At 32.5% G+C, this 16,673-nt stretch overlaps 1 protein-coding gene and 1 pseudogene across 5 annotated transcripts; one reads left to right on the forward strand and one right to left on the reverse strand.

The window, feature by feature from the left end:
- Nucleotides 1-100: 100 nt before the first annotated feature.
- On the forward strand, nucleotides 101-16,364 carry LOC148604451 (uncharacterized). 5 transcript variants are annotated; one of them, XM_088551163.1, is made up of 3 exons: nucleotides 122-285; nucleotides 11,548-11,690; nucleotides 12,761-16,364. In XM_088551163.1, the coding sequence occupies exon 3, from the start codon at nucleotides 12,786-12,788 to the stop codon at nucleotides 14,082-14,084; it is 1,299 nt and encodes a 432-aa protein (XP_088407289.1). In that variant the 5' UTR covers nucleotides 122-285; nucleotides 11,548-11,690; nucleotides 12,761-12,785; the 3' UTR covers nucleotides 14,085-16,364. The 5 variants fall into 5 exon arrangements, with proteins under 5 accessions (XP_088407287.1, XP_088407290.1, XP_088407289.1 ...); XM_088551165.1 differs by lacking the exon at nucleotides 122-285 and adding an exon at nucleotides 385-533; XM_088551161.1 differs by lacking the exon at nucleotides 11,548-11,690 and having other exon boundaries at nucleotides 101-285.
- LOC148604452 (uncharacterized) lies at nucleotides 2,288-8,106 on the reverse strand (annotated as a pseudogene).
- Nucleotides 16,365-16,673: the final 309 nt, after the last annotated feature.

The following is a 16,673-nucleotide window of genomic DNA, read 5'->3' on the forward strand; positions in this document are numbered from 1 at the left end:
ATCGTCTGGTCCTGCTGTCTTTCCGTATGACTGTGATGTAAAGCGTAAAAATTCAATTACACACAAGGAACCAGCTAAAAAACTGGTACAAAATTGTGTACTTGAAGTCTCTTCTGACAACCAATGGAGGTTTGGACGACCTGATCAGCTGCTGACTGAATGCACACATTTTGACCTATTTTTGCAGAAAAAGAAATATGTCAGTGCTTGTTGAAGTTAAAAACGTAAACATTGGTTGCAGAATGGAGGTATGGTGCTTTTGAACGATGCACTAGTTTTTAAAAGGTTAGTTAAGGCTTTTCCTTTTCGGACCTTGTACAGTTTCAGCTGCTTTCACAGTTTCAAACTATTATTAGAATCAGATGATACTTAATTATGCTATTGTCACGCAATGAACATGCTCCTTTCATTGCTTTCTAATATGCGTACAAGGAAAGACTCCCTAGAGGCTAGACTATGTTGTAGAAAGAGAAAAAACTAGGCATGCACTTTAAGTTATAGTTACAGTACAGTGCAGTTGAGGGAAATACAAGGTACGGGCATGTTTTCAAATTTGATTATAGGGGCCTCATAGTGCAGATGATCATGATGTTTCAAATACAATTTTTAATCTGATATTTGTGCCTCACATGGTAGGGTAGCTGCAAAATCGTAGCTGTTGATCTTCTTTTTTTTAATTTTGCAATCTGACTAACGTTTAAAAAATAATTTAAAAAAAAATAATAGAGCTTTGTTTTGCAGCTAAGTAGAATCTTGCAACAATGTACGTTGTAGGTGTTGGAGGCCAGGATATTTTATTTCTAATTTTTTTTCAGTCCAAGCTTTTCATTTACTAAAACTACCATGCTCCCCTCTCAGAATCAAATGATCGTCCCTTTATGCAAGCTAGAGAGATTAGTGCAAGTATAAATTTACTACCCATAGACTAGATTAGAACCTGGTGTTTGTGGTAACATGAACAATGCAGTTTATGGTGTTATACTAGACAAAGTAAGAATTTGGGATTTGAAGATGACAGTAAAAAGTTTTGTTGAAATATTTCTCAGAACATGAAAATATCTTAAATGCTTCTATAATGATATTCCATTTAAATATTCTTTGTAGTAGCCAATTCAAGTTTTTGTTCCCTTTGCTCCTATTGCAATGTCTCCTCTCTTGACCCCAGCTACCCTTGATATAAATGAAGAATTTTTCTTGAATGGAAGTTAATGTGAAAGTTGTCTATACTGATTTAGTCTCCCTTTTACACAAACTAGTCTTGAACTGAATTTTTGAAGCTTATAAGAATATACTTTCAAGTAGACTGGACAAATCCAGGACATCTCGGCACAAAACAAACTCGGCACAATCACAAACTTGGCACAGTATAAACTTGGCATATGTATTTAACTTAAATAGCAGATCAAGTGAAGATGGTAAATGCAATTATTTTTTTTCATATTTTTTTTTTATTTAATTATTTGTACTATTCTAAAATAATGCAGACTTGTAGATGATGTTGAATGACCACTTCTTTTTTCATAGTTTTTTTTTAATAATTTTTTTTTATTCAAAAATAATGTAGACTTGTAGATGACTACTGTAACTGCAAGTTATTCATTGTGGTTTTGTCCAATTAAAAATGTTCAGATACAGAAAGATGCTGTGGGTATAAATTTATATTTTTCTAAATGACCGGTAATCAAACTTTGTTGGGTGAAAATTTTTTTAGATAGAAGATTACTTATTTCTTTATGTACAATTTCAGAATTTAGGGTTTCCGTTTTTTTTTGTTTTTTTGTTTTGTTTTGGTTTTTTTTAAGTCAATTTTACAGTTTAGTACAAGGTATTCTACATGTATTTCTATTCTATTTAGTGCATCGATTGGCTTTGACTAAAGGATAGAAATATAGTCCAGATTTTCAACAGGGAGTATGACATACACCTACTAGGGATAACTGTGGGTCATTATTTTTATGTTGTTTTAAATTTAAATTACAGTTCCACAGTCATTGTGTAATTATATTGTCTAAAACCAAGCAGAGAGGAGGGTTTTGCTGATAGGTCAAGAGAGACAACAAGAAAGTGCAAATTTTCATTGAATTATTATTACTATCTAAGTACTACTATTTCATAATTTAAAACTCTATAACATTCAACACAACAATAAAGAAATTTGCATAACATGCCACCCCCCAAAAAAAAACTCAAAAGGAACTCATACTAATAACTCATACCAAAATTTGCATGCAAATGAGCTAATAACTGTAATTAAATAACTTGCTTCCCCTCTCCCCCCTCAAAAAACAAAACAAAAACAAAAAAACTAAACTAAACAAAAAAAAACTGTACAATATATCATTAATAATTCAAACAACATCAGTGAAAAGCCGATTATACAAAGAGATTAGCGTAATTGAATGATATCCACAGTAATGAAGTACATGTGAACTTGTATATTTTTGAAACATGTTCAGTCGTTTTCTGGGCCATAAATTTTGCTGCAGTCTCTAGCAGCTGCATGACAGATTTATCATCATTGATATATTCTTCCCAATACTTGTGTAAGCGTCCCCAAGTTTCCTTGACTCTCTTCCTCTGGTCTCTCAAGACCTGCTCTTCAGACACAAGTGGGATGTTCAAGTCCTCTATGAAGATCTGGTACAAGAACATTAAAACTCATGTTATATTTTCCACCGTTAATTCGTTTGTGCCACTCTATAATGAATTGTACAATGAAATAAAAATGTTGAACGTGAAAAATAAAATAACACAATGACTGATTATTTAAAACATTTAAGACATATACATGTGTAGGTTATTGTATTTCATTCTGACACTCCTATCACAATTAAATAAAATAATCAAAATGTACATACCTTCAACATCATTAGCTCACCTGACCGAAGGCCATGTGAGCTATTGCCATCACTTGGCGTCCGTCATCGTCAACAATTATACAAAACTCTTCTCCACTGAAACTACTTGACTAATTAGAACCAAACTTGGTATGAATGTTTCTTGGGATATCCTGCATAGAACTTTTGTGGGGATTTTTGATTTGTGAAAAAACATGGCCGCCGTTACTTGAAATAGAACATAGGGGTCAGACAGTAGTTTTTCACATATATCTCCTAAGCTGTTAGGTTTAGCTGAATTCTGACCAAGTAAAAGTATTCAGCATGATGAGATCTATCTCTGGTCAAATTTTGGTTTTAATCCGTTAAGCCATGTTGGAGTTATTGCCTTTTTTCAACAATTTTTTTCTAATTTTAATGTTATTTCTTTCAAAAATCTTCTACTCTGACACTACTTGACCAATTGAAACCAAACTTGGTATGAATGTTCCTTAGGGTATCCTGCATAGAGCTGATGTGGGGATTTTTGATTCGTTGAAAAAAAACATGGCCGCCATTACTAAAAATTGAACATACTGGTCAGACTGTAGTTTTTCACATGTCTCCAAAACCGTTCCGTTTATCCAAATTCTTTCAATAGCTGAAATGATCCATATTATTAGGACTACAAAAGTATTCAGACTCCTTGTAAGAGTTATTGTCCTTGTAAGGGTAAAAATGACTTTTTTTTTTTAATAGTTTTCAGTCAATATCAAAAACTATGATAGATTAAAAGAAACTTTCAATTGTTGAAATGATCTTGTGATAGTCCTACCAAAGACTTCTTGAGTCAAAATTGTTGTACAACTTCCTGTTTAATGTATTGCCTTTGAAAGACAAAATTCAGCAAGGTGAGTGATTCAGGCTCCTGGGAGCCTCTTGTTATTTGTTGTAATGGAGTGTTGGAAAATACTCCAAGTTTTTGGTCTACAGTGTGGCCCATCAAACCATGTGCTCTTGATATACGCTACCAGGGCTTTTAGTTCATTTGAGTTTGCCCGGACAGCTAACCTTTCATAAGCTGACAAAATATCAGAGTGGTGTTGAAAGGGCAAAGCCATCAGACATCTGATGTACCGATATTCCTTCCCTCTTTTGCTGTATGTTGTTTTCAATCCAAGATCCTAGACTCTCCTCCAAATTGCCGGACTAAAATGGAAGGCACAACCCTTTATACTTGCTGCTGGGAAAATTTGTTTGATAGCTTTCCATGCACCTGAAAGAAAAGTAATAAATCAGACATGCTAAAAATAGGGATCTACTATATATATAATTCAAATGACCATCGCTTAAAAAAAGCATACAAAAGATAACTATATTTGACATTCAAATTACCTTTTTCAAAGTCCAAACAGAACCCTTCAACTTTTGGCCAACCACCCATCTTCTGTAGCAAACTCTCGAAAACCTAAGAAAGAAAAACAGTCTAAGTAATAGTTTTCGCTCATAACTTCGCAAAATGTATGTATACGATGCACGTAATTGTATTTTATTATGTGTATTTATGTAGATTATATTTGTTTCTTTTTTTACGTTATGTCATGTATTTCGATATTAATGTACTTGTATTGTCCAATTATTGAAGCTTTGGTATTTATGATATTTTATTCAATATAGCAATTGATGTGCATGTTTGGTAAACTTATAGGTTTATAATCCCTAGTTCTCTTCCGAGACACAAACACGAACACAAGTGGGATATGCTTCATGCTCTCGCCTTTCTTAATAAATGTGTGGATCGACCAAAGCTGAGCGAATGGAGCCTTGTGCTCCTTTACTTGCTGACCTATTCCTTCACTCTTATGAGGCTGACTTTATAGTTGATCTGATCCGAAAGAAAGAATATCGTTTGGCTAGATCCTTTAATCTCAGTTTCCACTATATAGATGACGTATTATCTTTAAACAATCCTAATTTCGGGGATTTTATACATCACGTCTACCCCAAAGAACTTGAGATAAAGGATACTACAGACACTGTGAAGTCAGCCTCATATCTTGACCTACACTTAGAAATCAATGGTAAAGGAAAACTATTGACCAAACTTTACGACAAACGTGATGACTTTTCATTCAAAATTTTCAACTTTCCTTTCAGCTGTGACAATATCCCTTCAGTACCTGCGTTTGGAGTGTTCATATCACAACTCATACGTTATGCAAGAGCTTGCTGAAACTATGCAGACTTTTTGTATCATGCTAGAACTCTTAACAAATAGGCTTCTGGAACAGGGTTATGTTACTACAAGATTGAAGTCATCAATACAGAAGTTTTATGGTCGTCATCATGAACTGGTGGATCGTTATGGTGTATCCATCTGCACCACGAAAACTAATTTATTCAATGGGTCATAGTTTTCCTTTCCTCGTTTGTCTACCCCGGATTTGACTTTTTATGAGCAACTCGGCAGGTGTTTCTAGAAAAGCAGAGGACGCTTACCCTACCGTTGCACATGGTTTATGCTCCCAGTTTTTAGGCTAAAAACCACTAATTCCACTTCCCATAGGCTTCTATGCTAATTTCACAATATTCAATGGCTTCTCTGGACTTTACCTTAACTTTAACCTGCAAAGGACTATATATCAGCATGATTCTACATATGTCAGCTCACAATCCTCAGAATGGCATGTGGGGTTAGCAGACTTGCAGTACAGTTCTGGTCACTGGAAGTGAAGTGTCTATAAATAGCATGGGAAATCCCAGTGTTTTCACAAGATAGGGGTATATTTAGAAATCATTATGGAGATTAGGCTTCACATCACAAGAAGCAAAATGCACCTATAAAATGTACAGAAATGTTTTTCCTATCAGAAACTGTTTAAATTTTTTAAATGAGATGAGAACTTTTTTCACAGCACTATGAGGAACAGGGGTAATTTCTGCGTAGGACTATTTTTGCGTACGTTCCAAATGCTCATTGGTTGAATTGGTGGTCTGTAACCTAAAGAGTCACTTTCTGTCTTAGAAAAAATAAATAACTATACAAGTATCCTCATATACACATACTGAATGCATTTGCAAAGTTTCAGTGAAATGTGACAAGCACTTTTTTAAATATTTGATTTTTAAATATAGGGTAACCAAGTTGCGCGAGCAAAAAAGTGACAATATTCTACCATACTTAAATGCATTAAATATTTGCAAAGAACTTTTTCTGACTTTTCAAATAAAAAAAATCAATCACAACTTGTTTTTTAACAATATTAATAAAGAGATAGCCTTTAAAAGTAGTCATTTTCTGAAAAATTGGTCTATTTTTAAAAATTCATGTCTGACATGCCTCCCCCTTTTTCTTGATCACATGTCAAAAACCCTAAATCTTTGAATTTTCGCAAAAGGTGATATCTTTGGCTTTAAATTTGTAAATACAGTTGTTTTCACAATAAAAAATGACAAGTAAAGGGCACCTAAAGCAAAAAAAGTACTCAAAAATGGATTTTCCATGTTGCCATAGGGAAATGCTTATATGTCCTTAACCGCAGTAATGAAAGTGAGTTTTTCCTCATTTCTAATCAAATTTTTGCTCAAATTTACACAAAACCTGATTTCAAGTGCTGATTACCACCATATTTAGGTAAATATAGTCCTCAAAGTTAAATATTTGATATTTTTAATAAATTTTCTACACTTTTCACAAGATAGGACATAAAATTCAGCCAAAAAGACCAATTTTCCATAATTTGGACCTATAACTTAAAAAAATGCATATATTGAAGGATTTTTGTAGTGTATTCCTCTCATAGCAAAGTTTACAAGATCTTCAAGTAGTTTAAAGCTATTCCAAGAAACTTATCATTTTGCCATGGCCTCAGCTTAAGGCTAAAAACCACTAATTCCACTTCCCATAGGCTTTTATGCTAATTTCACAATATTCAATGGCTTCTCTGGACTTTACCTTAACTTTAACCTGCAAAGGACTATATATCAGCATGATTCTACATATGTCAGCTCACAATCCTCAGAATGGCATGTGGGGTTAGCAGACTTGCAGTACAGTTCTGGTCACTGGAAGTGAAGTGTCTATAAATAGCATGGGAAATCCCAGTGTTTTCACAAGATAGGGGTATATTTAGAAATCATTATGGAGATTAGGCTTCACATCACAAGAAGCAAAATGCACCATAAAAAATGTACAGAAATGTTTTTCCTATCAGAAACTGTTTAAATTTTTTAAATGAGATGAGAACTTTTTTCACAGCACTATGAGGAACAGGGGTAATTTCTGCATAGGACTATTTTTGCGTACATTCCAAATGCTCATTGGTTGAATTGGTGGTCTGTAACCTTTAGTAGAGTCCGAGTTGCTCATTTGCTTTTGTTACTTTGTATATATGATTTTAGTTACTTTATGTTCTTTGTTGTGTATGTCTGCTTTCCATGTCTGGTCTTTTTCCCTGGATTGCATTCTTTTGATTACTGCTATAACCTTGGTTCCCTTAATTACTCTTTGACAATCTTGAAGGTTTCATCACAGTACCATTTTTTCGCATGATGAAAAATCTGGAGCTGAACTGCCGTAGAAAATATCAGATGACGCTGGTCGTCTACACGAATGTCTTCTACCAGAATCTGGTCACACTTCAAGAATTTCTTGTCTAACTTTCAACAACATATGTTGTATTGCTCTGCAGTGAGACCCGAAATAGCCCATATGTATAGTCAGCTGATGTGCTCTCTATTCTCGTGGATTCAGCAGGTGCGTCCCTTGTGCAATCACTACAAATGTAAGTGGCCATAAGGTCTCCTCTCATCAAACTGTATTATTCATCCTGGGTTATATCTAGAATAATAATTGGTCTTTTTTATAACATACTTTTGTTTAATGTGTGAATTTGTACCAGTCGAAAGGAATTTAAGTACTATCAAAACTTTTCAATCAAAAAAAAGTTTGAGATGATCATGAAATAATGTTTATATATACAGTTGTCTCTAAAGTATCGGTGGTCACATACTATGGTAAAATGAATTAAAATACCAAATACTAAAATGTTCATGATTAATTGAATATTCATTATATTAAATCAATATAATGAAATACATGTGCAATTTATCGAAAGATATTTTGAATAATATGCAACTACTCATTCTTCCCTCTATTAAACTCAAAGAGCTTATTTAACGCTTTGTGGCATTTTTTTCGAAGGTCGAGTGTTGTCTTTTAGCTTTGGCAGGAATAAAAATTGTAATTATATATATGAAATACCTGTATGCTTTCTGTGAACTTAGCCATTATAACGGTCATATGTAGCTGCTTGTTGTCTCTTCTTGACCAGACGAGAACACTCTACACAGCGATCATCTTCTTCCTTGGCTTCCATTTTTAAAAAGTGTTACAGCGAATATAACGTATGCATAAGGGTTAAATTTAAAATTCTGAATATTCAATACTAAATTGTTCAGAGCAATTTATTCTAAGAAAGCCATAAATCATAAAAAAAGGGCATTTTAGACTTTTTTACAACTGCACCAACTCAGGTGCATGACATGGTATTTGCCAGCACCTTGCAAATTGTCACTGCTCTGCGTGAATATTAATGAAAATCAATTTCTGATAATGGGTAATTATTGGTGTCATCAGAATGATTACATATTTACAACGCTCTACATCTGATATCGACCTGACAAATAACAACTAGGTATACGGAAATCTGGTGGTAAATAAACAGTTGATACATGTCACTTGATAGCTAGATTTTTTTTTTATCTACATGAAAATATTGGAAAAATATAGAAATGAAGTAGAGCAACTTTATTTGAAACTTTGCTTCATTGGAATCCTTATGGTGTTCGAAATTATTTAAACCAAATTAATATTTCTTTCGTCCTTTTTTAATAAAACAGCATTTTTTTTTCTAATATTAATATAATTTGTGTACTTTTTCTACCATTTATAATGTTATATTAAATAAACAGTATGCAAGTTTGCCTTTATAGTGTTATAGTAAGTATATAGTATGCTGAGTTTGTTAGGTACCGAATTTGCAATGTGCAGAGTTTGTAATGTACCGACTTTGTGAGTGCCGAGCTGTCCTGCTTCGGACTGGACTCATTGTATGTTGATCTACATGTATATAATTTCAGTGCTCAATCAGTGAGTGAAACCGTTTCCTATTGCTAGTTGTATCATAGTACAAAGATATCATAAATCAACAAGGTACATGTGACTGGTCTTTTACTGATGGCAAATGAAATATAATGTAGTGCTAAAGTTATGTTGTTGCTTTTGTGAGAAAGATAATTTTATTGCAATTTAAATGCTTCTGTGGTAAGCAGAAAATGACTAAAATTCTAGATCACTGTAGGTCATTCAGGTTACCCTTACATGTAATTATGGAGCAAATTAAGACAAATAATAGAGGATGGAGTCCTCATAATGACACTAAACACAATTTATGATAAAGCAGAAGTGTTAAGAGACTGATCTTAATCTGACAGGAAGTTACATACAGTGGAACGTTCCTGGATTTATGGATTAAGTGCAGGCAAAATGACCAAATAATACTAAGTGAAAAAAAACTACCTCAATCTAGAGTCTGCTGGTGTCGTATCGGAATATGTGAACATACATGTACATGTATGGAACATCCCAACCCATATACAAGTTATCCCAAGTCTACTATAATTTGAGGCATCACTGATAAAGCCACTGTAGCTTAAAGCTGTGTCATACTGGTTTGACAACCCGAATATGAGTCATTATGAATTATAAATTATCCATATGCCAAAATGAAATACATGTCTTGGTATTTTTACTGGCATTCTCTGTCTGCCTACCTATAGTTTGATATTGTTTTCTTTCTGTTCTTTCTATTTTGGCATTAGTATTTAGTTTCATTTGAATCATTGGAATTACTTTGTTACTGTTGTTAATTTTACTTTAAAAAATTTATGAAAAGATGGTTAACATACATGTAGTTAATAATTTGATTATTAGCAGCCTTGGAATATTTATTTAGAATACTATGCTGATTTTGTGGCAATATTGCTATTTTTTGTAATACTAGGGATCTTGTACATATACCTCAAAAACAAACAGATATGTTGGAAGAAAATATGACCTTTGTTTCTCTTCTTAATGAACTCTATAATAGTTTTCATGAATTAAGTTATCAATTATCAACTGAGTTTATGTCATCTCTTTATTAGATTAATTACCCTTTTAAAGCCAAAATGATGAATTTTGAAGTTTTTAGGTTGTATCATGAAAATCATTATGCTGTAGATGGGAAAACCTTTCAATTGATATTAATGCTTATAATGATGAAGGAGCAATCATTTGCCTTTTTATAAGGGGACTATGATCAATTTGAAATAAAAAGGCAGGATGAAGACGTATGGTTAAAAAATCCAGGATGAACAATTGGGTAAAATAAAATAAAAAGGCAAGATACTAGTGGAAGAAAAAAATCAGGATCTGGTTTGGAAAAAAAATCCAGGACAGGTTAAAGAAAAAAAAAGTCCGGTCAGAAGTAATATTAAAGAATATCTGGGACACAAAATTTGACCTTAGCACTACATTGAAATTAAATGATTTCTCCCCTAAGGCCTACAAAAGTCTCCATTGGGTTGAAATTGTATGTCTTTTTCTTACTAAAATTAGTACATTTATACAGACAACAACACTATCATGGCAGTTTATAGCTTTAAAATGTTTATCTTGAAAACCATTACAGATGTTGTCATCATGGGTTTTTTGCAATATCTAGGTTACAGCTACTGAAACTGTGTTTAATTTATATTTATACAAGACGCCTTATAGCAAATGAAAGGATAGATAAGGAAACTTATTATGGTACAAAGTGGAATAACTCTATTTCAGCAGGCTTAAACAATTTTAAGGTATACACTTTTAACAGTTACTGGTACAAATGTACCTATAATTGATCTGTATTATGCCATAATGGGAGATGGCTTACCTCGCTTAAATAATTGTTACAGCAGCAATTTTATTTAGAAATTGATGCTTTTTGTAAAGAAGCATGTACATTTTTTTTTATTTTTGTATATTTTAAGTAATCTAATTTACAAACCAGTAGAGCAAACCAGTGTTATAAAGTATAGCTACATTAGCTGTCAGATATCCTCATAGTCTGAAAACTATTTATCAAAGTCCAAATGAAGAGAAGTGACAAGTTGAGATTATTGTTATTTGTATAAATGTACACACCGTGAAAAAAAAGATAAAAACAAGCTCACTAAAAGCAGTGCCATTGATGAAACTGTGTCATGGACCTTTGATTTTGTTTTTATGCATTATATTGTGTGTTTGTTTAAGATATACAGTACACATGTACAATTATACCAGCCTTGGATGGGTTCATTTGAAGTCTCCTATTATATTTTTATTTTTCACTGGTGTAAACTTAAAACAATATTTAAATGTCTTAAAACTCATAAGTCTTTGCCTACTAATGATAGCTTGTGTCCAGAAATTAGGTAAAGTGCAGGAATAATATATTATTTTTGTGTAATGCAGTTCTGAAATGTATACTTGTTTACATGTTATATTGATATTTTGTTCAAAACTGTTTTTTAGCCTTTATTGTTTTTAATTCAGTAAGGTTACAAAGTATTTCCACATCAATACCCTACATTTATTGGTATAAGATAATCATGATGCACAGATTTCATTTTTGTGTTCAGATTTCTATTTCTTCTTTCTTGTTAATAGGAATATACAAGTATTGTACTGAAATTCTAAGTACCGGTACAGTTGGAGATTCCATCATATTTAAAATTGGGAAATGCTGCTTCATACATGTATCTGATGGAAAAGCCAACTACTTTATTTTAATGTAAAAACCTTGCTAGAAGGTAATTTTAGGATAATTAATTGGAAAGAGTGAATAACCAAGATATGATCACAAGTGCCGAAGAATGCCTAGATTTAAGCATGTGGAACATGTTACGCAAATTAGTTTTTAAATCTTCAAGGGTTTTCAGCATTAATAATTATATTTTAGTTATTCATAATAACCAGTATATTGTCCTATTTATTACATAGATATTCTCCACTATTTTTATTACTATTTTCAAAATAATTTTTTACATTTTGTTATTTACAAACTGATATTTGTGTTGCAACATTTTGGCTGGAGTAAGTCTAAAAGTGAAATTACCACATTTATTTCACAATGTGCATTATTGAAATTTTATACACAGGGAACAGTTGATAAATCACTGCTCTCTATTTGATTAAATTTTGGCTGTATGTATTGGTATGCACTTTATGATAATCTGTAAAGTTATTCAATAAAGTTTAATTAAATTGCATATTTTAGTAAGGACAACTTCCTCTCATGTTTTTTTTTTCAATTCTTCAATGTCAGGATCTTTTTATTTGTATGCTAAATATAGGCAAATAAATATATGTAAAGTTGGAGATTTTCAGAAATGCATGAACTTGTGTTTTAATTGATTATTAAAAATAATAGCACCAAATTACTGTACATGTACTAAAAACTAAAAATGAAAAACAAATTAAGCATGACTAGTGTTTTTTTTCTTTTGCAATTTTTGAGATTTTATAACATAGACTGGTATTCTTATAACTGATATATGTATGTGATGTTAAGTAATGATGTAAAGAGTTTTCTCCCTTTCTAAGCTGGTAGTGATTAAAAACACGTTACTTTTGAACCAGCAGGTTGTGATTATATTTCTGCAAGGTTTTTCCTTACATTTCACATTTTCCAAGTTTTCTTAACAGATTACATGGGAGAAACTGATTCTCCTTCAGCTTAGTCTATTTCTCTACTCTAAAATTAAGATTTTATCATGCTCGCTTAAGCTTTTCTTATGTGGAAATAAGACAAACCACTCATAACTGAAGAAGAATCTATATATAAAAAGTCAGATATAAATACTTTTCCTATCTTTTATAGATCCTAGTCACTGAGGAGCCTTAGGATGAACAGCTTGTATGAAACTGATACACATGACAGCCACGATCTGTTGGAAGCCATTTATAAAGATTCTCTAGGTGACGTTAAGTCATATTTAGCGAGTGGTGCTGATGTAAATCGTGCTGCTATTGTTGAATATGAGGATCTTATGCCACCTTTGAGTTTAGCTTGCCGGAGAGGAAGTTTTGAAATAGCTAAGTATCTGTTTGAAAATGGGGCAGATTTGTCAACACCAGGGTCTGATGGTAAGACTCCTCTTCACTATGTTTGTGAAGGAGATGAACGTAGGGAGGAAAAGAAGGGAGAGCTATTCCAAATATTGAAGTACTTAATTGACAATGGTGCTAATGTCGACATTAAAGATAACATGGGCTGCACACCATTATTTACAGCTTGTGAGGTTGATGATATCGATATGGTGCGACTACTACTGCATTCAAAGTGTGATGTAAATGTAAACACTGTGAATGGATATTCTGCAATGAAGGTAGCTTGTAGAAATGCAAAATTCTGGTCATATTGGCATGGACGAGCTTTGTGTAATAGCACGGCTAAAGTTGATCCAAATGAATTTCCACCTATTCAAATTACTAAAATGCTTCTCCAAGCTAATGCTAATATGAATGAAGCTACTTTACTACCTACTGCCGTACAGTTCGGTGACCATAATCTAGTCAGAGAATTGATACAGCTAGGTATGGATGTTAATATGCTGGATGATAATATGTGTACTCCTCTAGGATCAGCCTGTACTTCTGTTAGTGTAAAATGTGATGTTGTTGAACTTTTACTTGGACTGGGAGCTGACGTCAACAAAGGCGGTGGTTGGAAAAAGCAAAAACCTGTCATATTTGCATTTGTTCATAATTCTGTTGACAAAATTAGAGTTTTATTATCATATGGTGCAAAGGTCACTCCTGAGGAAATGACAGAACTAGTCTCGCTCAGTTTCTCGAAATCCATATTAGAAAACCCTGAAGTGGTTGGCCCCAACAGTAAAGAGCTGTTGTCATGGCAACTGCTGCTAGCTGCAGGTTTTAAGCCAATTGTGAATGGAACACAACTTGAAGAAAAACTTTTCCAGCTTCAGATGTGCAGTAGCTATGACAAAATCTGCCCTTGGATAACCTCTCTCCTTTTTCCAATGCTCTCTCTCAAAGAACATTGTCGCTTAGCAATTCGAAACAACATTCAGATAAGTGTGGACAAAAATATCAATGAGCTTTCACTACCTAAACATTTGGTTAATTTCCTGAAATTTCAGGAGTATTCAACTGCTGATGCCTGCCTCAATGGAAGGTGAAATAATTGTAAAGAAGGTTGATTGGTGTTTTAATTGGAGGAAAAAAGTATGTTTTTGCCTTGTGTATTCTACTGTCTATTTTCATTATGTGATTTTGTTCATTTGTGCAAAAGCTTAAAAATATACTCGTGTATGCATTGATTTCCAGGTACACTTAGTGTAAAATTGCCTTTTTATCTTTTTTATCAGATAAGTCAATAAATTGAAGTATGTGAAATGAACATTTTTTGGAAGACCATTTATGCCTTTTTATGCCATTTATTGTTGATTAAGTAGTATGTATACAACTTTGGTTTTCATAAAACATACAAGTGGTTATTAAATTGATGCAAGAACTGTTATTTTCTGAAAGATGAAAAGTATTAATTATCAAAATTTCAAATCATCCCTGAAGCTATACATTTTCATACTTTTTGTGAACATGTTTGATTTTTTTTTTAATTTCCTATTCAGTATTAATTTATAATTAAATGGCATATTCAATCAAAAGGCTTCTTATGAGAAATGTTAATTTTTTTTTTATTTTAATTTTTAGTTATCTCCCTTTGTGCAAACATTTGTACAGATACAAATGTATAAATGAAACTGAGAACAATGAAATTTTTTATACTATTCAAAGCAAAGCACAGAAATTTTATACATATACATGTATAAAGGACTTTTTAAAATGAAGAAAAAAAGAATGTTTGTTAATTCTTGAGTATGTGTGTCTTTCCAGAATGGAAATATCAATTTTTTTATATACTTGTTCATGCTTAGAGAACTTAAAAATGTTCTACTTTATATTTGCAATGCTTTTGTTGGTGTTTTGAGAATTTAAGATACAATCTTTTTTTGTTATTTACATACAAATTACATTGTAATTTACAAGTTAGTGCTACACATTCAGTGCCATATTTTCCCTTGCATAGGATAAGCATAAGATGCTAAACAGACCTGTTATTGATTTATTTGTGTAACCATTATATCATTGTAGAAACTGTGATTCATTCAATAAGCCCCCCACCCCCGAACTTTAAATCTATCCTAACCGTACATGTATTACAATTATAACTCTATTAGTGACTTACACAAGCCATCAAAGGTTGACCTTAAAGGTAACAATGTTATTATTGTTTTTGTTTATTGCTTTTGTTCCTTGATAGACTAATGTATCTTAATTTTGTCATTAGTAGCAGGGAATATACAAATTACACATACATGTACATGTCTTGCATGTTAAAATACAAGTTTTGGAAATCAAGTGCCAATTGTTTGAAAATATTAATTTTTTCCCATGTCGATCTACAAAATTTTGTTAACATAAAATACAGTATTTATTTTCATTGGTATGGAGGTGGCATCATTTTTCTCATCTATTAGTTACAAATAGAAAGATGAGAACTTTTTATTCTGAAATTTGTTTGAATTGCCAAAACTTGACCTTTTTTCAGAGATTCCACCACTTTGCATCCGTCGTCTATAATTTTTCATTTTTTGTTCAACTTTATGAAAACTCCTTGACTAATTTTAACCAACCTTGGCTGATATGATGTACAGAAGAGCTTCTGCAAAAGATCTACTTTTGGTTTATTTAATCAAACAAGATCGCTGCCAGCAGCTCTATCTAAGCTTCTGATTGGCCAATTTTCAAAGATCCACTCCTTTGAAACTAGGTACCAATGTTTTGAAAATTTTAATGCTTGATTACCTCAATGCCCTCTACAAACAATCTGTTTTTGTGCGACTCTGAAGGCTCTGCAGTTGGTTGCATCTACTCAAAGTTGCCATTGAAACCCTACGAGACATATTTTGGCCTATATCTGTTTTTACTTAGCCAATAGTGACCTCACTTGGAAGAAATAATTAAACGGATAATCTTAATATTAATAAAATTATGGTCTAGTATGACTAATGAAGATGGCCACAATAGGCTATCATAGCTCCTGATTGGCCACATTACCAAAGATCAACTTCTTTGAAACTGAAGGTACCAATGTATTGAAACTTGATACGCTTGATGACCTAAATGCCCTCTTCAAATAATGCTCAGGTTGATGGCAGGAATAATGCAAGCACATGGACCTCTTTAAATGATTTTTTTTCCTATAAATGATATGACATAATTTCCAATTATCCAGATGAGTGATTCAGGCTCTTTAAGGCATCTAGTTAAATTTAAAACTTGCTGGTACATGTTGACAAAATAACCCTACAAGTTAGCAATTTTTACATAGGTTGATACAAGGCTTAAAGCTGTTGTGTTTGTTATTATAATTCAATAAACAGATACTACTGAAATTCTCGCTTGTGTATATTGATGAATACCCAGATATTTTGGGTTATTATTTTTTTTAAAATTAATTTTGAAGTACATGTATGCCCCCCCTCAAAATTGGCCCCCTTTACCAATTTCTGTGAAAATCAATTCCATCCAAATTTTTATTGTTACCAGTCTGAATGAAATCTACATAAATAGGGTACTAATAAGGTAACTGGCTCTTATTAATTTTTAACAAAGTCTCCGCAAAAAAAATGTACCAATTTTCTATGATAAGCTTTTGTAGCTTTAGTAGTTACTGACCATTCTACAGAGTTTTAATAAAACTG

The sequence above is a fragment of the Perna viridis genome, chromosome 10 (assembly GCF_037379345.1).
Source record: "Perna viridis isolate PV_CMFRI_1.1 ecotype Kerala chromosome 10, ASM3737934v1, whole genome shotgun sequence".
NCBI lineage: Eukaryota > Metazoa > Mollusca > Bivalvia > Mytilida > Mytilidae > Perna > Perna viridis.

Bases quoted from the DNA above. Each gene is read 5' to 3' on its own strand.
- LOC148604451 (XM_088551161.1), top strand. From the start codon at position 12,786: ATGAACAGCTTGTATGAAACTGATACACATGACAGCCACGATCTGTTG.